Source organism: Melospiza georgiana, chromosome 31 (genome assembly GCF_028018845.1).
Source record: "Melospiza georgiana isolate bMelGeo1 chromosome 31, bMelGeo1.pri, whole genome shotgun sequence".
Taxonomy (NCBI): Eukaryota; Metazoa; Chordata; class Aves; order Passeriformes; family Passerellidae; genus Melospiza; species Melospiza georgiana.
In genome coordinates this window covers 2,486,237-2,507,266 of record NC_080460.1, presented here as the reverse complement: position 1 = coordinate 2,507,266, position 21,030 = coordinate 2,486,237, and the positions used below count along the sequence as shown (strand labels likewise).

General features: G+C 44.6%; 1 protein-coding gene across 1 annotated transcript in view; it reads right to left on the bottom strand.

Annotated features, from left to right (window-relative positions):
• ADAM9 (ADAM metallopeptidase domain 9) overlaps nt 1–21,030 on the bottom strand; it is a 29,372-nt gene that overhangs the window by 2,062 nt on the left and 6,280 nt on the right. The window contains exons 2-21 of the mRNA XM_058042351.1: nt 19,372–19,469; nt 18,775–18,839; nt 17,655–17,733; nt 16,039–16,115; nt 15,178–15,367; nt 14,245–14,310; nt 13,749–13,820; nt 12,669–12,838; nt 11,365–11,446; nt 10,252–10,385; nt 9,890–10,061; nt 9,691–9,783; nt 8,777–8,972; nt 6,046–6,151; nt 5,437–5,626; nt 4,671–4,751; nt 4,123–4,228; nt 2,646–2,784; nt 2,026–2,131; nt 1,270–1,397 (exon numbers count right to left, since the gene is read on the bottom strand). Coding sequence (XP_057898334.1) covers nt 1,270–1,397; nt 2,026–2,131; nt 2,646–2,784; nt 4,123–4,228; nt 4,671–4,751; nt 5,437–5,626; nt 6,046–6,151; nt 8,777–8,972; nt 9,691–9,783; nt 9,890–10,061; nt 10,252–10,385; nt 11,365–11,446; nt 12,669–12,838; nt 13,749–13,820; nt 14,245–14,310; nt 15,178–15,367; nt 16,039–16,115; nt 17,655–17,733; nt 18,775–18,839; nt 19,372–19,469 — 2,350 coding nt within the window. The remainder of the gene's footprint in view (nt 1–1,269; nt 1,398–2,025; nt 2,132–2,645; nt 2,785–4,122; nt 4,229–4,670; nt 4,752–5,436; nt 5,627–6,045; nt 6,152–8,776; nt 8,973–9,690; nt 9,784–9,889; nt 10,062–10,251; nt 10,386–11,364; nt 11,447–12,668; nt 12,839–13,748; nt 13,821–14,244; nt 14,311–15,177; nt 15,368–16,038; nt 16,116–17,654; nt 17,734–18,774; nt 18,840–19,371; nt 19,470–21,030) is intronic.

The window sequence follows — 21,030 nt, the reverse complement described above, 5'->3', positions numbered from 1 at the left end:
TCAAACTGTGCCTTCAATGGCCTGAAATCCTCTGGGAACCCCCAGCTGGTCAAACTCACCTTTAGTATTCACAGGGAACCCCCAACGAGGGGAGAGAATGATGCATCTGACTCCATCTTATCAGAAAGCTAATTAATTATTTTTTATACTATATTATTCTATGTTGCATAGTATATATTATTCTATACTATATATGTTATTCTATACTATATATGTTATTCTATACTATATATATTATTCTATACTATATATGTTATTCTATACTATATATGTTATTCTATACTATATATGTTATTCTATACTACATTACATCTAAATTGAATCTGCCAGGCACTCAAATCTGCTCACACTGCACAGAATCTCATGACTGTCCTGACACACACACTTGGCCTTGACAGGCCAAGGAAACAAAACACCATCATTTTGGGTAAACAATCTCCATGTTGCATTCTACTTTGGCACAAACAGACACAGCAAATGAGATTAAGAATATTCTTAGAAAGAATTGTGCCTTGCTTTTCTCTGTGAAGAGAAATGTGGGGCTACACACTTGGCACTGATAGGCCAAGGAAACAAAACACCATCACTCTGGGTAAACAATCTCCATATTGCATTCTACTTTTGTAGTAGAAAAACAATAAGAATTGTTTTTCCTTTCTCTGAGGTCCAAAGAATGTGAAACCCAGGAATATTTTTGGGAAGAATTGTGCCTTGCTTTTCTCTCGGAAGAGAAATGTGGCCACCACACTCACCTTTTCTCCAAAATTCTCTGCAGAACCCCCCAGCCCAAGAGCTCCCCCAACATGAGCTGCATTAGGATGCTCCCACTCAGCACTGGCACGTGCTGGGTCTGTGTGAGGCACAGCACAGCACTGCATCTCACAAGCACAACTCAAAAGTAAGATGAAACACACAGGAAAACTTCCTGCTCAAATTTAAGAGAAATGGCTTTGCACTTGGCCATAGCATTCACAAATCAGCACAATGACAGATTTGTGAGTGATTTGCTTTTAAGCTGACTATTTTAGCAGGCCTTTCATCCACCTGCTGGGCTAATCTGCCTGCACAGCCATGCTCTGAGCCTCATCCATCACCACACAGCCACGACAGCGCACCATGAACGCGCTGCCTTCCGGGGTGAAGTGAAGGAGAAACTTCTCCTGGTGAAAAGTCAGCCTCAATCACACACAACACACGATGGAACACCCCAGGGAGTGACAGCCAGGACAAGAAATGCCATCAGTGCCCCTGCCAGGGGGCTGCACTGACCTGCTGGGCACCCTCGGTGGCTGCTGCACTGGGTACTGCGGTGGGGAGTAGTAGGGCTGGTGGAAAGCCTGCTGGGGGTGCTGGTTAACTGGGTAAGCTGGCACAGGAAAGGTGTTGGGATGCATATCCTGCAAAAAATAACACAAAGAGAATGGTCACCAATTGCGCGTAGGGAATTGAAATATTTACGTCAGGGAATTGAAATATTTACGTCAGGGAATTGAAATATTTACTTCACTAAATAAGTGATGTTCAAGAACACTTGCAAAGCAGCTTGGCAATATCAGAGGAGCTCTTTCCTCTGAGAAACTCAGCAGGAAGAAGCAACAGCAGTCTGGAAACTGCTGGATTGTGAAAAATACAGAAAGGCTGATCACCACAGCTGGATTTCTGCATTTTGAAAAACACAGCAAGGCTGATCACAGCAGCCCTTGGTTTGCTCTGGGAGGGTGTTCTGGCTGTTTGTGGCTTTCAGAGGACAACTGCTCTGACAAGGAGAGAGGGCTGGGCATCTGTGATGAGGAAAAGGAGCAGCAAAGCAGGTAAACCAAGCACATTCTGGGACAGCACTTAAACTGGGAAACTGAGGGGCCCCCCACAAAACAAATATTCTCTCTGCTTTTTATCGAGGAGAAACCATTTTCAGAAGTGAAGAAGTAACTTTAGAGCTTTTATTAGGGCAAAAGTTAGAGCAACTGCCTTCATGTCTTTACTTGAGAGGAACAAATAGAGTAAGGGAAGGTGGCTGGTTCCTACCATGGGCACAGCTCTTGGAGGATAAGGCATGCCACGGGAGAAGCCTCTTGGCTGGTAATCCCTGGGCTCAGTGTCTGGCCGAGGAGGAGGAGGTGACTGAAGTGACCTGAAATCCAATGGATATGGGCTGTGTGAGCACATAACCCAGACACAACCCCCGTGCAGGCTGGGAACACAGGCACTGTGAACCTGAGCTGGATTTATACTATCTTAGCACATATCAAGCGTGAGAAAGATAATATTTAATATTACAAGATGAATATTTACAATATTAATCGCAAATAATATTAATATTTACAAATCTAATAAATAAAAACAACCTTTTTTTCAGTTCAAGACTCTGGCAGCTTCCCTTTGCCCCTCTATAAAAAGATCAGACACGAAAATATAAAGCTCTATCATCAATGCACAAGAATAAACATAATAATAAAGAGAAAACTCTCTGCTCTCTTGATTTGGGATGGATTTCTCTATTCAGTCATTGCCAGAGGCAACCTGCATGTGCCATTGACATCCTGGGACTGGCATCCTCCACATTTGGCGTGACTGGTGCAAACAACCATGCACGGATTTTGCCCTGTTCCAGGGCACAGGAGAGGGCAGAAAGGAGAAGCACTCACGAGTGGCAGCGGGACATCAGCCTCCTGCAGCTCCTCTTCAGCCTGTCCCTCCTGGCAAAGGCCAGAGCAGCAGCCACGAGCAGGGGCAGCACCAGGAAGAAGAACACCAGGAGCCCATTGCGCAGGGAGGTGTCTTTGTCTGAGGGTACAAAACCACAGGGGAGAAATAAATATTCTCTGCTTAGGTAGGAATGGTTCTGTAACTGCTTTCTATTCTTCACAGACAAAACCCCAAAGAATCCAATAAGACAGGTGCCCAAATAGATCCTTTCTGTTTATCTGTTAGAGCTGACACTCTGGGCTGCAGGAGCACATTAAATTATGAGATCAATCCTCATTTTTCATGGCTGTAATGTTTCATTACTAAAGATTTTATAAGAGAGGGAAACAGAGCTTCTGCCTTTTGGGCTGATGTTAAATCTACCTCTTCTCCAGGCACTGTTTGCTGTAGACAAAGAACTTGGGCTCTTCATTTTGACATTTTTATACGCAGCAATTTCTCCCCTGCAGGCTGTACCAAAACAGCCTTTCCCTTTTTCTGGCTGATGATTTGAGGGATCTGCCTGAGCTCCAGTGTGCTTCTCCAGCCTGTTATTGCATCAGTCCCTAGCCTTCCAAAAGCTACAGCAGCTTATGAAAAACAGTCTTCAGGATCATTCCTGCAGCCCACAGAAGTTACACCAACCCCATCTTTATATACTCCACATGGACACAGCAAGTTTTCTCCAGATTAGTGTTCACAGGGGTCCAAGGATGAGGGAGGAGATGAGGATCTGACTCCATGTTTCAGAAGGCTTGATTTGTTATTTTAGGATATATATCATATTAAAACTCTACTAAAAGAATAGAAGAAAGGATTTAATCAGAAGGCTGGCTAAGAATAGGAAAAGAAAGAATGAATAACAAAGGCTTGTGTCTTGGACAGAGAGTCCGATCCAACTGACTGTGATTGGCCATTAATTAGAAACAACCACATGAGACCAATCACAGATGCACCTGTTGCACTCCACAGCAGCAGATAATCAATGTTTACATTTTGTTCCTGAGGCTTCTCAGCTTCTCAGGAGGAAAAATCCTAAGGAAAGGATTTTTCAGAAAATATCATGGCTACAGATTAGAGCTTGGCTCTGGCTTCCTATTTCACCTTCAAACCCTCAAGTGAGCAGAGCAAGCTTCCAACTCTGTCATTTGATTTTTCTTGTGCAGGAATCATGTTTCCCTTCCCTGAAGCTTCCCTTCCAAGCCTGGATACAGGGAAATCCACGAGGATCTTTGTTCTGAGGTGGCAGAAATCACCTGAACTAAACCAGATCCTTACAGATCCCTAGCCCAGCACCCCGGGACAGAAGTGCAACACCTTGAGCACAAAACCTCTGGCAGAATTCTTTGCCAGTGAAACCCAGAGGTGCCTGGGTTCACCAACACGTGGGGCTGCCCTGGAGCAGCCAGCCCCAGCCCAGCTCCCACAGCCACTTGCCATTGTATGGAGGGCCACTGTCCACGCTGCCCCCGTAGCCTTTGGAGTCACAGAAAGGAGGAGCCCAGCCTGCTTCACAGTGGCAGTTCCTGTTGTTGTTGCACACCTGTATGCCAAAACACAAATACTCCACTCAGTCACCTCCATTTCTGGGCATTTCAATCTGCTTGCAGAGCCATGACCTCTTCTGTCCTTTGTTGCTCAGCCTGGAGACTTTTACCCAGTTCCTCCACAGCCCTTGGCCAGGCATCCCAGGATTTCACATGACTGAGCACACACAGCACTGCTCAGGAAGAGCTTCCAAGGATTAGCTATGCCAACAGCTTACACACCATGGCTTTTACTTGTTTGTTTTTTTTCTTTGTGAGATGCAGAGTCAAATTTCATTAGCAATACTGGAACTGGGAATTCTCGCCTGGCAGAGAGTTGTGTCAAAGATTTTTTTGACACTGCTACAGGTTCTCTTGCCTAGAGGCACTTTATAGAGAGTTTTACAATTGGACAAAACAGAAAAATAAAGTTACTGATCACCTCTCTTCCCTGCTTACCCCATGACCATGGCACTGCTTCTCCACATCACAGTCGTAGTTCAGGACAGAGGCACTCACACACTGGAAGTGCCTGCAGATCTGGGGAGCAGAAATGCACACAGATGAGGGATGATGGCATTTCAGGGCCCCCTTGCCTGCCCAGATCCCTGCTCCTAAGCTGTGCTTGCTGCCACAAAGCCTCACACACTCTCAGTGATAATTCCAAACTCTGCACAAACTCTGCTCCACAAAAGGCCTCTCAGCATGGGGCTGAGCTGGCACTGGAGCCTTTTGTCTCCAGTCTGAATGTAAAGGAACAGCAATTAAATTGTGCCCAGTAAGGACATGTGGAATGCACATTCCTCTGCTAGGGCTAAGCTTCTGCACTCTTTAGTTTAGTTGGATTTTAATTGAAAGTTGTCTTCCAGGCATTTGTGAGGGCCTGGCTCTTCCTGCTCGTTGACAGAGCAAAGTTTCTGGCTCTCAATGAACTCAATTTCTTTCGCTTCACCTCCAAATGAAAGGCTCATTAAAGGTTTGGTGCACAGGCAGTGCAGTACTGGGCAGTGGGGGCAATCAGTGGACTCATGTCATTTTATATTAATTACAGGCATCCAAAAATAATGGTCATAGCTATTCATGAAACAGAGCAGCTGAAAATTTTAACTACAAGCATCCAAAAATAATGGTCATAACTATTCATGAAACAGAGCAGCTGAAAATTTTATTCCCATGAATACCCCAAATTATTACATTAGGAGAGCATTTTAAAAATTTTTATTACCTTTCCATTACCACACTTGGTGCCTTCATTCACCATTCCTGGGTCTGGGACATCAGAGCCCAGCTGGAAATCCACTCCCCAGCACGTCTGATGGGTGTTTCTGATGGGAGTTTGGATAATAGCAGGCTTGATTCCAAACACAGGCATGGCTTTCACATTTTCACACTGCAGCTTCCCACACATGGCATTCCTACAACAGCAACACAGGAACACTGTAGTGACACTTGAGTTTATTCTGAGAACCACACTACCATGTGCTTGATGCCATCTTTCATTTCTACTGGAAGATGCTACTTGAAAACAAAATTGAGGCAACTTGACAAATAAAACTGAACTGGGCTTCATTCCAGTGCTGCAAGAGTAGTTTATCCCTTCTTTCTGTAAGCTGTTGGAATCTCTGCATTTAGGAAAACATGATGATTTGCTTCTCATCTTCCCATATGTGATCACTTAGGGAAAGCACAATCCTTGACAGGAGATGTGGAACACTCTCTCCTCAGCACAGCCCTGCATCCCCCCCGACAACATCCCAAAGTGACACCACAGCCCCCAAACACAGATCCCCAGCCATTTATTTCAGCACTTCCCAATGCACTGGGCTCGACTCACCAGCTGGAGCATTTCTTGTAGTCATGGCCATGGAAACCACAGTTGCCAAATCTGTCCCCCTTGGAATTCACTTCAGCAAAGCAAATGCTGGGGGCTGCTTTGGCTTCTGCAAACAAGAGCCCATGCCCAGAGAGAGGAGCCACGTTACCCAGGCACAGAAACATCTCCCACAGCATCTCCTGTACCCACAGCAACCACCCTGCTACACCAAGTGTTTGCCACGAGCTTAGCAACTTGGGCAAAACACTAAAGAAGCTATAATGTCAGAATTACAAGGTTCCAAGTTTAAAAACTGAGAAAAACAGTTCCTTAACCTGATATTTTTTGATATTTCTTTACAGACCTATAGAGCAGAAACCCCACTGTACCAAAAATGATAAGTGCAACAAAATTATGGCTTGTATCCCCAGCACAAAACTAAATGTAACACAGGAAGAATGCAGGACCATGATGCTAAGTCATTACTACCACTGCTCCAAACACTCTGCCAAAGCCAGCTGGTCTCTGTTAGTGACAAGCAAATAAATATATTTTAAATAAATTTAGTGTATTTATAGGAATGTGCCCCCTGTGGACAGACTGACAAAACTTTCCTTTGTTTTTTTAAAAAGAAATAAGCTTAGAAGTTTTTCTCTTCAATGAGGTGAAAAGGCATCTCATAAGACTTAGGGGACTTCACCTGAAACTTAAAGATAGCTAATTGGATAAGAGCCAAAAAGTTTTGCTTGGGCAATTTACTAGAAAAAGAAGAGAAGGAAGAAACAAATTGCTTTTGTGAGGTTTTTACCAGGAGCAGGAGGACCTCTTGCACCTGAATCAGTTTTTCTCTATAAAGAGTTTTGTTATTTTACCTTTTATTAAAACCCTTTTGTTTCCAACAAAAGCCATCCTGCTGATTTTATACCTTCTGAGGTAGCTGAGCTATCCTGGGTGTGAAATAAATCTCCAAGAGCTTGAGGAGACCCATACTTGATGTATTCTTTAGTTGCATCTCTTAGAAAGATTGTAACATGTGCCCTTCCTTACTGGAGCCAAAGATGTCCTGGCATCGAGCTTTTTCTCTGTAAAAAGTTTTGTTATTTTGCCTTTCAATAAAACCTTTTTGTTTCTAACACTACCACAGAAGCCATCCTGCTGATTTTATACCTTCTAAGGTAGCTGAGCTGTCTTGGGTGTGGAATAGACCTCCAAGAGCTTATAACACCTGGCTTGAGGCGACCAATATTTCATGTATTCTTTAGTTACACCTCTTAGAAAGACTGTAACCCTTACTGGAGCCAAAGATGTCCTGGCACTGAGCTTTTTATCTGTAAAGAATTTTGTTATTTTGCCTTTTAATAAAACCTTTTTGTTTCCAACAAAAGCCATCCTTCTGATTTTATGCTTTCTGAGGTAGCTGAGCTATCTTGGGTGTGGAATAGACCTCCAAGAGCTTGTGAGACCTGGCTGGAGGAGACCAATATTTTAAGTATTCTTTAGTTACATCTCTTAGAAAGATTGTAACATGTGCCCTTCCTTACTGGAGCCAAAGATGTCCTGGCATTGAGCTTTTTCTCTGTAAAAAGTTTTGTTATTTTGCCTTTTAATAAAACCTTTTTGTTTCCAACAAAATCCATCCTGCTGATTTTATGCCTTCTGAGGTAGCTGAGCTATCTTGGGTGTGAAATAGACCTCCAAGAGCTTGTAACACCTGGCTTGAGGCGACCAATATTTTAAGTATTCTTTAGTTACACCTCTTAGAAAGACTGTAACCCTTACTGGAGCCAAAGATGTCCTGGCACTGAGCTTTTTATCTGTAAAGAATTTTGTTATTTTGCCTTTTAATAAAACCTTTTTGTTTCCAACAAAATCCATCCTGCTGATTTTATACCTTCTGAGGTAGCTGAGCTATCTTGGGTGTGGAATAGACCTCCAAGAGCTTTTGCGACCTGGCTGGAGGAGACCAATATTTTAAGTATTCTTTAGTTACACCTCTTAGAAAGATTGTAACATGTGCCCTTCCTTACTGGAGCCAAAGATGTCCTGGCATTGAGCTTTTTCTCTGTAAAAAGTTTTGTTATTTTGCCTTTTAATAAAACCCTTTTGTTTCCAACAAAAGCCATCCTGCTGATTTTATGCCTTCTGAGGTAGCTGGGCTATCTTGGGTGTGGAATAGACCTCCAAGAGCTTGTAACACCTGGCTTGAGGCGACCAATATTTCATGTATTCTTTAGTTACACCCCTTGGAAAGACTGTAACCCTTACTGGAGCCAAAGATGTCCTGGCACTGAGCTTTTTATCTGTAAAGAATTTTGTTATTTTGCCTTTTAATAAAACCTTTTTGTTTCCAACAAAAGCCATCCTGCTGATTTTATACCTTCTGAGGTAGCTGAGCTATCTTGGGTGTGAAATAGACCTCCAAGAGCTTGTAACACCTGGCTGGAGGAGACAAATATTTCATGTATTCTTTAGTTACACCCCTTGGAAAGACTGTAACCCTGTGCCCTTCCTTACTGGAGCCAAAGATGTCCTGGCACTGAGCTTTTTATCTGTAAAGAATTTTGTTATTTTGCCTTTTAATAAAACCTTTTTGTTTCCAACAAAATCCATCCTGCTGATTTTATACCTTCTAAGGTATCTCAGCTATCTTGGGTGTGGAACAGACCTCCAAGAGCTTGTGAGACCTGGCTGGAGGAGACCAATATTTCATGTATTCTTTAGTTACACCTCTTAGAAAGACTGTAACCCTTACTGGAGCCAAAGATGTCCTGGCACTGGGCATCGTAGTACTGGCACACGCCGTTGTAGCAGTAAGCCTCCTGGTTGTGGCAGGGGTGCCCGTTCTGCACGGTGAAATCTGGCTGGCAGAACTGGGAGGTGCCATTGCAGTACTCAGGGAGGTCACACTCGTTGGTGCTGGCACGACACTCCGTGCCTCCAGGGAGCAGCTGAGCAGAGAGGGGAGGGAGAATTGTGTTAGGAAAGAGGAGCCTCAGAGCAGAGAGTGGTGCTGCACCTGAGCAGGGGCTGATCTGAATTCTGATCTGCGTGTCCTCGTGGGCCAGGTGTGAGAAACAACTGCTCACTTTGAAAGTTTAAAGAGGTTTATTAAACCTTAACAAAAATACAACATCAGGAAAAAAGCTGCAGCACTGGGAACTGCCCCTCGTGGATACCACGACTTCAAGATGGATGCTCAGTGTTTTATACCCCTGGGGGCTGCATCAGCCAGCCCTGGCCCTTCCCAAAGCCTGTCACTCAGCTCTTCTGTGCCATTTATCAGTGCAAACTGCTTTGTAACTGGATTGGAGGGCAGGTGTTGCCTTCACACCCCCTAAGCATCCCCAAGCTTTGCCATTCCCACCTGCCCCAGGTAAGGGATACATGTGCAGCCTTCTTTGTACCTGTCCTAGACAGCCCAGGCTGTCTGATGGTCACAATACAGGTGGAAAAGGGAACTATGGGGAGAACAGAGGACATCTAAACTACAATAACATAACTGTACATCACTAAAGCTTTTCTTAATATTCACACAATAGTTATCTTTCAACTGAGAGAGCCAATCATCTCATTATCCATCTATGACACAGGACAACTCCCTCTCACAGATGCACTAAGCCAACACTCTCCTTTTCTCAGCCTCCTACCACCACCCCAGTTTCCTACCTGGCAGTTTTTGCAGCAGTCCCCATAAGCACATTCAGCACCAGATCGGAGCCTGCAGGTTCCTGGCTCACAGCACGGATCGTTCTCACATTCCTGAGGACACAAGGGCTGTGAATGTCACAAAATCTCCTCCTCTGTCACAAACAGTCCCCTCTGAGCAGGGGCACTGCTGGCATAAGTTACACACACAGCCACAAACCTTTGGAGAGCCACAGTCACACTCCTCCCCAGCATCCACCAGCTTGTTCCCACAGTAAGGGACACTGTAGGTCTCATCAGGCTTTGGGACGTTGAGCAGGCAGCTCCCACCTTTGTTGAGTGTCAGCTTCTCAAAATCTTCTGCACTGCAGCTGCTGAAGTTCCTGGATCCCCTGCAATGGACAAAATGAGCTGAGCTTTACACTGAGCCAAGCCAGCAGAACAGGGGGACATTTGCATCCTCCATCACAAGCACAGAACTCTTTGCAAGGGGAATTTGAAGGTGAAAGTAATCCACAAAAACAAAAGCACACGGATGGGGGAATTTGAGCTTTGTTTGCCTTCCCTTGTTCAGCTACTTACGATGCTCCAGAGCTCATGATGCAGCTGCTTGCCCCACAGTGACAGACGCGTTCATCGTCGTGGTTCATCCCCAGGTTGTGGCCGAGCTCGTGAGCCATGATGGAGGCAAACATCTGGATACTGATCCTTCCAAACTGCACAGGAGAGACACAGAAAGCAGTCAGAACAGAGCTTAATCTGACAAAGTCAAAGTGAGCCATGATGGAGGCAAACATTGGATATGATCCACAGGAGTGACACAGAAAGCAGTCAGAACAGAGCTGATCCTGACAAAGCCAAAGTGAGCCATGATGGAGGCAAACATCTGGATACTGATCCTTCCAAACTGCACAGGAGAGACACAGAAAGCAGTCAGAACAGAGCTGATCCTGACAAAGTCAAAGTGAGCCATGATGGAGGCAGACATTGGATACTGATCCACAGGAGAGACACAGAAAGCAGCACAGAGCTTATCCTGACAAAGTCAATGTTTGCTTCTGTGCCAAGGAGACCCTTTTGCCATTCTGGCTGTAAATTATCAGGATTCTCAGACCAACAGTGCTGGATTTCCAACCAAGTACATGGAATTTGCTCAGCAGTAAAAGCCCTCAGAGAAACCTCTCTGGGACACTACCCAACAAACTCCACTTTCCAGAGCAGCTGCAACATTAACACAAAACTGGAACTCTCCACACCAGCCCAATTCTCCTGAAATGTGCAAATTCCAGCACTTCTGTCACTGGTCCAAAGAAGCAGATTTCTGGGATTGTGAGTTATCTGACACCAGCAGCTTGGTTCACTAAGGCTCTGCAGTTCCATATAAAACATGCAGTGAACCAGCACTGCTCAGGGAGGTCACAGCTGCAGGACAGATTTGAAAATACCCACAGTTCCCACATACTTCTGAGGCAGAGATGCTTAAAACAATACAGAGAAATCCTCTTGCATGAGTACTGCATAGTGAGCTGAGCAGAAGACTACAGAGAAGTTGTGATCCAGACACCCTGGAAATGTCAGAAATTGTTTGGGACAACATAAGAGCCCCAACTAAGCCACTTCAGCTTTGTCATGTGCTTCCAGGAAGACTTTCAGAGTGCAATAAATCACATTCAGAGATCACTGAAGAAATCTCACCACATTAATTCCTCCTGCATGGCTCTTGGAGCACACTGTTCCCACATAGGCCATTCCAGCTGTGCCACCAAAACCCTTCTTCCTGCAGTCATGAAGAGAAAGGAGAGGCCATCATCAATCCATACAGACACACACAGAATCCACACCACTCCTGCCTGTGGGGCACAAACCCTGCTGCTCCAGCTTTCCTAGCACTGCTACTGACTGCATGCACAAATGGCACCAGTTAAGCTTTTGCTGGCTGCTCAAGATTCGTTTACTCTGTGGTAAAACAAGTGTTTACAGAGAAATTCAGCCTCTCCCACATCAACCCTCTGCATATAAGGAGCACAGGCACTACAGAGAAGTCCAATTAAGCAGGACCTGTCCAGGCCCCTCAGGCAGACTCCAGACTTAGCAAGCAGTTCAGCTTTTAGTGATTATCAGCTCATTAGTGATTATCAGCTCTTTAGCTTGCTAAGTGGCAGGGAGAGAGAGGAGGAGGCTGTATGAGGTTCCACAGAGATGCTTTTATTGGCATCTTCTGCAAAGGTTCTCAGAGACAGCTCTTCTGCCAAACTGGGCTAAACTGGGGGTTTTTATAGGGTACAGGAGTTTTGGAAACTATCCAATGGTGAGGATCCTATAGGCTTATAGAGAGATAAGGGGTCTGAAGGCAAAGAGGGGCTTCTTAGGTCCAGTCATCAAGACATTTCCTTATCTTAGGCTGCTGAAAGCCATGGAGGCATTGCAGGCCCTGTGCCTGCTGGGCTGAGCAGGCAGGGACAGAATGAACTTCCTGGTGTTAGGAAAATTAACCCACAAACACCAGAGGTTTATGTCCAAAAAGGAGACAGAGGAGTCCTTTTACTTTATTCCAATAAAGGGAGAGGCCATGGGGCATCGCCTGGGGTCTCTCCAAGTTTTGGAGGACGCAGCCTCCCTTTTTATCCCAATTTCCAGCCACATTTCCCTTCTCTCTTTCCCCATTTCTGAGGCACTTGAGAGGTTCAGACTTCCCAGAACACCTGATCCCAAAGACTCCCCTCTAATGTACAACACTACCTTTTCATTTTGAATTCTTAAGGAATTTTGGGGTTTTTCTTCCTCATTGTTTCTTTCATCTTTCAATGCCTAATTTCATTTCTCATCAAACCTGATTTATAAAAGCAAATATCTTTTCCCATTCACCAATCAGTGGAATCCTTCCCATTGTTTCTTTTCTCTCCCAGGGCTGGTTTTATCTCCCAGCAGCCCCACAGCTTGTTTGGAAACACAAATCCCCCCCTGCTCTCCCTGGAGCAGAGGGAAGGAGCAGCACTCACAGGACAAACTGGGCGCTGTCGTGTCTCCGCCGCAGAACGAGATTCTTCTCTCGCCACTGCACGAAATTGGCCAGCACATCCCCAGCCCCTCCATCTGTGCTGATGATGTTCTCGTGCTTCCAGATCTCCAGCCCAACCAGCACAATGCGGATGTTCAGCATAACGTACATCTGGGGAGAAAAATATTCATTTATAGCTTCAGACAAAAACAAGTGGCCTGGTGTCTTGTGTGTCCCTCATGGCAGGAGGGATGATAAATCTGACTACATGTTCTTAGAAGGCTAATTTATTATTTTATGATACTAAATTAAAGAATACTATACTAAACTATACTAAAGAATACAGACAGAAGGTTAAAAAGATAATAATGAAAACTCATGACTCTCTCCACAGCCTCAACACAACTTGACCAGGACTGGCCATTAAAACAATTCACATGAAACCAATGAAACAATCTCCAACCACATTCCAAAGCAGCAAAACACAGGAGAAGCAAATGAGATAATATTGTTTTCCTTTTTCTGAGGCTTCTCAGCTTCCCAGGAGAAAATCCTGGGCAAAGGGATTTTTCAGAAAACATGACAGTGACACTGGTGTTATAGATCTTATTGCAAGCATCCATCTTTGCTGGGTGGGTTTGAATTTTTTTCACAGCCAGTACACAACTGGAAGCACCAGAATGCATTTTCCCTGTGATTCAGCCCTTCAATAGCTACGGGATCAATGCTTAAATGCCACACTGGCTACATTATAAGACAACACCAAACAGAAATAAAAAGAAGTCTCAATTCTGACAAATATCACGTGAAATAGTGGAGTACCAAACATGCTTTTTTCTCTAACATTTACGCAGACACAAGAATTGTAATAATTGCAACAATCTGTCCTGTCACTTGCTGGATGTAGCACAGGTTGGAAGAGTTTCCTAGACTAATTCTCAAGGCGGATAAGTGCAGATGAATTTAGAGATGGAAAAGTTTCCATGGGGATGCATTCCCCAAAGTGATACCAGAACAAACCCCAGGGTGGACATTTCCAAAAGGCAGCAGGGCTGCAGCACACAGAATCCCTCCTACTCACACTGTCAAGGAAGTTTGCCAGCTGCACCATGTGTTCTCTCACTTCTGTTTCACTCTTCCCAAAATCTTCAAACTGCAAGACAAAGAAACTCAGTTTCATGAAGAGAAGAGATGGAGACAACAGTTTGAAAAGGAACAGAACATTTTTGGCTGGCTTCAAATCTCCAAGAAGATGCAAACCAATTCAGCAACATCTTCACTGGTGCTGCTCAGTAGCTCAGTATTCCAAAGCCAACAGCAAAGGCAGTTTTTATTACATGCTTTCCCTACATCAGAAGATTCCTTGCTAACAGAACCTCTCCCTGTCTGATGGCTGACTTCTTTTCTGAGGAGGATTGCATTGCACACATTTATCCACTTCCAGGGTAGCATATTTGTACAACTTGGGTAAATTGTCAAGTGTTTTTTAACAATCCATTTGGGAGTAATGAAATCTGAGGGCTTTCCAGGCCCTCTCCTGAAGAGAAGGGAAAAGAAAAAACACACAGAACTCTCACCTTTTCTTTATCCACAACTATAAACAGCTCCACATATCTTGTCTGGTGCAGGACTGCCCTCTTCCTCTGGGGGAAAAAAAAATATTTTAGACAACTTCAGATTTATTAATTCAAGTGTAAACAAAAAAAAGCCTCATGACATTGTCATATTTCACTTGATACCACCAGTGGTTTCAGACACACCCAGAGCACACAGTGCCAAATCCAAGCAGTGCAATCCAATGCAATGAGAGTCTCTGTGTTTTACACTAAAACTCAGCTGCACAAAGACTCCCCTTGTTTCAAAAGTAAGGCACCTCTGCACAAATTGCTCTGGAAAGTCACCACACACTTTGATAAAGGGGCAGAAAGATTCTACCAGTAAATACCAATGACTTTGATGTGAAAGACAACATTTCTTCATTCTCCTGCTTTCATTTCAATCTTGTTCCTGTACAGACAGTCCTTGAAGGACAAGGGGGACTTCACACCAAACCACCAAACTGCTACTGTGATGGTGATGATTGTGTAAATGGAATAGTGGAAATAATGGATGGAATAAACATGACAATATTCTCCTGCTTCTGATGCAGTACTTTGTTAACAAGCCTCTCCATGATGAGGGTAATGCTCCTGCCCTTAGAAGTCCCCCCAAAAATTCTGGGAATATTCTAATAATATTGTTTCCCTTTTTCTCTGAGGTTTCTCAGCTTCCCAGGAGAAAATCCTGGGCAAAGGGATTTTTCAGAAAATATGACAGTGACACTGGTCATGCCATGTGCAGAAGCAGGAGACTGTGGCAGCTTTGGGGAAGAAACTGAGCTGTCCCTTAGTGCAAACCCCCCAAATCATAAACCTTTAGGTATGCACTAAGTCCCAGGAAATCTGATAAGCTGCTTGCACACTCTTAAATGAACTCACAAAACCCCTTGTGTGGGACTGGGCAGGACTTACCCGCAGCAGCTGGGTCATGCTGGGATGGAGCTCTCCCTCTGCATGTTCCCCTTCCTGGCCTGCAGTGGTTACTCCACACTCTGTGGGCTCTTTCTTCACATTCTCCAGTCGATATAAAATGTGTTTAGAGCCAGAGGAGGGATCCATGGGCTCAATCCCATAGGTGACATTGCCTATTGTCACCAAACCCCTAAAACAAGGCAGTGTGTAAGAAATGTGGCACTGAGCACAGAAGACAGTAACACAGAATTTTATTTTACTGAATAACCAAAGCCTGCCTATACCTCAGCTCTTGTGAACCAGCACACTTCACAATTCTACATTTCCAAAGGCTGAGCAGGGCCTTACAAATACAGGGCATTAAACACTTCTGTAAGGCTCTGCAATGCCCTAGGAATTACACCCCAGGTCTTAAACAGAAATGCTTTAGTTCAAATACACTACTGCCACTCTGACATGGCTCTGTAAAAAATACAATATGTAGCACACAATATATGGCAATTAGCCCAAAGCAGAAAACAATTCCATCAAACTTGAGGTGCATAAGGTTTAAAGCCAATTTTGTGAAATTTGGAGATAAGTGTTCAACATTCCACTTCTGCAATAGGCACAGTTGTCATGACTATCTGTGTAAGTTAAAAAATAACTTCTTTTTTAAGTTATTTTGCAAATATGCATTCTGGTAACAATCTGCATTAGTAACTTATTTGATGGTACTTTAAATATCTGTGAACTCCTTAAATAAAAGGACACCAGCACCAAGGCAGCTCAGGGCACCCAGTGACAGTGAAAAGCAGAAATGGGTTTTGGCTTCAGCAGCCACAAAGTGACAGCAGGGACACAAAGGAGGAGCTGTGCTACCTGAGCCCTGAGCAGGTGCTGACAGCCACCAGGGAATCCAGGGTCCCCTCCACGAAGCCCTGATAGTGGCAGTGATCCTGGGCAGGAAAACAAAGGTGCATTATCAGGTGTTTCAGGCATCCCTGCACAGCCAGGGCAGCCTCTGAGCTGCCACTGACCTGAAGTGATTACAACTCAAGAACATCGCATGTATTAAGTTCAATTTACCACAGCTGGATTTCTTGACTTGAGCTAGGCTATCCCTCTCCTGTTCTGTCCTCCACCCTGCCTCAAATATTTTGAGGCCAGCCCCTCCCTCCTGATTTGGGCCAAATTACTCTTCAGTCTTCTGGCAGAAAGTTCTGGCTTGTCTGTCCCCTCTGTAACAGGAGGAGGGACAGCACCTGCTGTACACCCCAACCAGAGCTGTGCTGCACAGCCCTGACACATGGACATAAAAATTCTGGAAATTAGACAATGGGGAAATACACTCAATTTCCTCTGGCAAGGACATCTTTAGACATTGATATAGGGGTCTATAATACAGGTTCTGTCCCCTGTTGCTCTGTCTTGTTCTGTCACCTCTCTGTAGCAGGAGGAAGGACAGCACCTGCTGTGCCCCCCAACCAGAGCTGTGCTGCACAGCCCTGACACATGGACATGAAAATTCTGGAAATTAGACAATGGGGAAATACACTCAATTTCCTCTGGCAAGGGCATCTTTAGACATTGATATAGGAGACTTTAATACAGGTTCTGTCCCCTGTGGCTCAGCAAGGAATGCAGAAAGCACAGAGGGTTTGTGCCAATTGTTGAGGGCCAGCATGACTTCTGTGACCTAATGCTGAAAAAGCATTTTTCCTCTAACCAATCCCTTTGAACTAGGAAGCAAACAGTCATTTGACTCAGGTGCTCTACTTTCAAGAACAAGATCCTATGAATCATGCATGACTAACACTTCCCTTTCAAAGGAACAGCACTGATCCTTAAGAGTGAAACCATTAGGAAATCTCTCTTGCATTTTGTATCACACAACTTGCTTTCAATTCTACATTTCCAAAGACAACACGTTAGGCAGCAAATGCTTTTTGTGGAATAACTCCAACACTGCACAGATCCCATTCTACCCAAAGGTCCTTCAGACTTGGTGCATCCATCCCTTCCAGCAGCTCCCACATGTCAGGACTTACAGAGCAGCCCACGCTGAGGAGTTTTTATCTCCTAAAAGCCATCCCTGCTGAATGGATGCAGCTCACAGTGCCTCAGGGACTGATCTAGAAGCTCATTTTGTGCAAAAATAAAAAACCAAAGTTGCCTTTTCAGCCCCCAGAGCAGCCCTGCACTGGGTTTGGGACAAGGACAGCAGCACCCCAATAATGAGACACCAACAGCAGCACTGCCTTGTAGAGAGGAGCAGCTTCTAATGAGACAGCAATCACCTCCACAGCAGAAAATACAGGTTTTTCACAGGTTAGAGCCTCATCTAAAATTAAGGAGTCTCTCCAGGAACAGGGCAGTGGGTATGAAGGGGACCCAGCAGAAAATACAATTATTCTTTTGTGATCCCAACTCCCTCATCCCACAAATGCTCTGTTCCTGCCACCCTCAGTGAGGACAGGAAAAGAAGGAAGTCCTACCTGGACATCTGGATGTTCCAATTGCAACTTCCCCTCCTTGTCATAGGTATAAACTGTGAAATCTTTGGGCAGCAGGTCTCTGCAATGACAGGGGACAAGGAACACAAGAGGAATTTCATGGGACGGCTGCGACATTGGAACAGAGCAGTAAGATGGCCCTAATCAAGTGTGAGAATTGAAATTAAATAAGAAAATATTTAAAAGGAAAATCCTCTAAAATTAAAGAAATAGTATATTTTCACAGCAAAATTCAAGAGACCAGAATGGTAGAACTGCTCATGAAATCAAACAAACCACCTCAGAAAGTAGAACAAACAGCAAAACCCATTAAATTGTGCTAAAACCCTGTTTCCAAGCAGAAAAAAAAATAATTCTAGCCCTCAGTCTGCTGCATATGCCTTTTCCTCCCCAGTTTGAGGAGGAAGTGCATTGGAAAGTCTCCCACGACTAAGACTGCTCATTCCATTGATGTGGTGCAGCTCAATTCCCACATTTCTGAGGGTCAGGGCCTTGGCAAGTGGCAGCTGGAGCTCCCCAAGGGCTTGCACAGTTGTGTCTCTAACACAAGGGCCTGGTAAATGACCATGTGCTGGTGCTGCAAGTGGCCCTTAAACCCCAGACAGACAGACAGACTCTGTATCAGCTGTGAGGTGTCAGTATTCAGACCTTGGAGAGTCAGTTTCCTCATTTATTACTGTGCTTGTGCTACTGAGACAGGAAAAAACCACAAAACTAAAGCAATAAACAAGATCCAGACAAAAGTGAAAATATTTACTTGAAATACACTTCAGCTTGTTTATTTTTAGCTGTGAATGGAAAGAGTTGTAGATTCCCTGGGTCTCCTCGGAGTAATCTGCAGCTTCCTGCTCTGAAGGGGGTTCCCCAGGGCTGCAGGAATCAAAAACCATCTCTGGCTGATGGCCAGGACAATTAGGATTCAATCTTTTCCCATTGTGCAGAGCTGGGGTGTACCTGCACTTCCCACACAGAACCCCAGGATTCAAAACTCATGTGCTACCTGCCAGCTTCTCATCTGGACACAACAGTAATTTAATAACATTTAATTTAAATAGTTTAATAATTTAAATAATTTAATAATTTAAAGAAATTCATCACTTACTTGTTCTTTTCTAGATGAATGGTGTATTCTTTTCCCTCAATCTCAATGGCATATGACACTTTGTCCTAAATAAAAAGAAAGGTGCATTTTATTCATGTTAATGAATGAAACAGTCTTTGAAACCAACAACAGAGGAGGAGCCTGATATTTATTTTATAACTGTCCCTGCCTTGAGAACTGAGCATCTCTTCCTGTGTGACTGGGGAAAAAAATCCCATGAAGGAAATGGTTTTAAAATAGAAATGGAAATAGTTTCAAAACAGAAATGTGGTTTTCTTATTCTGTCCCTCTAAAACTTCCACAGAAAAGTTCCAATACAGAGCCAGGAAAGGACAACACAGTTTTTTTACTGAACATGATGCAAGTTTTACACCCAGACCAAAAATCCACAGCAGCAACTCCTGAGCTCTGGAGGAGGGAGGTACTCCTGTCCCTCAGCTGCCAGCAGTGCCAGGGGTGCTGCTCTCTGCAAGGACAGACATTTCCCTGCTGCCAGGTGCACCCAGCAGCATTCCACGGGCATCTCAGGTTAGTTCTGGGTGGACTTTATTTGGAAATGGGCACTAAATTGAAGATGTGGCTCAGAGTGCCCAGTACCTGTAGGGAGGAGCTGTTGGAAGCCTCTCGTCGTTCTCTCCCCAGTCTCTGTGGAGTTACAACTTCATAGGAAGAGAGCAGGGAAATCTCCTGGAAACCTGGAGGGCAGAACAGAAACACTGGGTAAAGGGACAAAGCAAGCAAGAGGATGAAGCACAAGGAGGAAAACGCTATTTGAGGAAAAGCCCACACTCAGAAGAGCACAGAGCAAGGCACGCTTGGATTGCCTTGCAAGGGGCCAGAGAAAAACAACACACAAACAGCAGAGGAGACACCAATTTTCCCCAGAAAGTTTTGAATTGAAATCTTCACATTCCAAATACTGGCTTACCAGCACCACCACTCTTCATCAGCAGAATCAGCACAGCAAGGGATGCCCAGTGTCAAACCTGTGCTGCAAAGCTGCAGAACTGCCCCGTGCAGCCTCTCTCAGTGCACTGCCCATGGCACAGCTCAGCCAAACTCCTGCCCTGAGGCTGCTCTGCTATTTATTAAGCTTTTACAGCGCTCCCAAGGGCCTCATCAAAACAACTGAGGTGAGACAAATCCCTGCAACAAAGAAGCTGTCACGGATCCCTTTATATATTGTCTGTACATGCAACATCAGACAGATCCCCTGAACCAAACAAGTCCACAGTCCAAGCTCCCTTTATCAGTTTTTGCAAGCTGTTTTATATTAACTGTGTAAACAACAATAAATTGTGCATGCAAATTACTTTTCCCATCAGTGGTGGCATCTGCTGGTGCCTGGCTCTCAGCCACTCACCCAGGAAGCAGGAGGTTGGCCAAGGCAGATCAGGCAGCATCCAGAGAAATAGTTTTCCTGGCTCATGGCAAGGCAATCAATGAGCTCATCAGAGGAGTCTGAGCTTCCCAACAAAGGCAGGGGGAAGGGAACAGTTATCCTCACTGTCTGTCTCCAGAAATCATCACCATGTCTGGGTGAGTGAGTGTTTGGTGTCCAAGACCCTCCAAAATCTCTCAAGTGGGACTGGGATGGTGCATCCAGTTAAAATCAGTCCCTCTGAGCACACCAAAACTCACACTCCGTGTCCAAAGGGCCTTTGGCTTCTCTAAGCTGCAGGACAGCACTGTGAGCTCAAAGCTTCACGAGAGGCTGCTCCATCCTTGGGAAAATGGGCAGGCTTTAAATGCCAGGGGTTCCCCAAAAAGCACCAGGCTGAATTCAGGAGATGCCTTCTTATGCCTGGCAAGCTGACACAGATCATCATCATCATCACCTTGGGGAGCACTCAAAAAGGCACCCCAAGGGAAAACAGAGTCCCTTGCACACTCTTCCTATTGCCAGCTGGGGTCTCTGTACAAATCACAAACAGGACAGGACTGCTGGGAACGTGCCTTGAGCTGTTTGATTTTCCAGCATCACTCTCATTCCATGGTTATTGCAATGGGAAGATGCCACCAGCTCACATCTCAGCCAGCAGACCAAGAATTTAATGTCACAACTCACTTTATGAGTTTTTTGACCAATCACGCAAAGCAAAAGCACACTGACAGTATTTATATCTGTATAGTATATATTCTATATTGACAGTAGTTCTATCCAACCACTATAAGCACAGGTACCTTTGGTTAAACAATGCTTGATTATTTCAAATACAATCCCTGCTTGTGAACCTTAAACACAATGCACAGAGC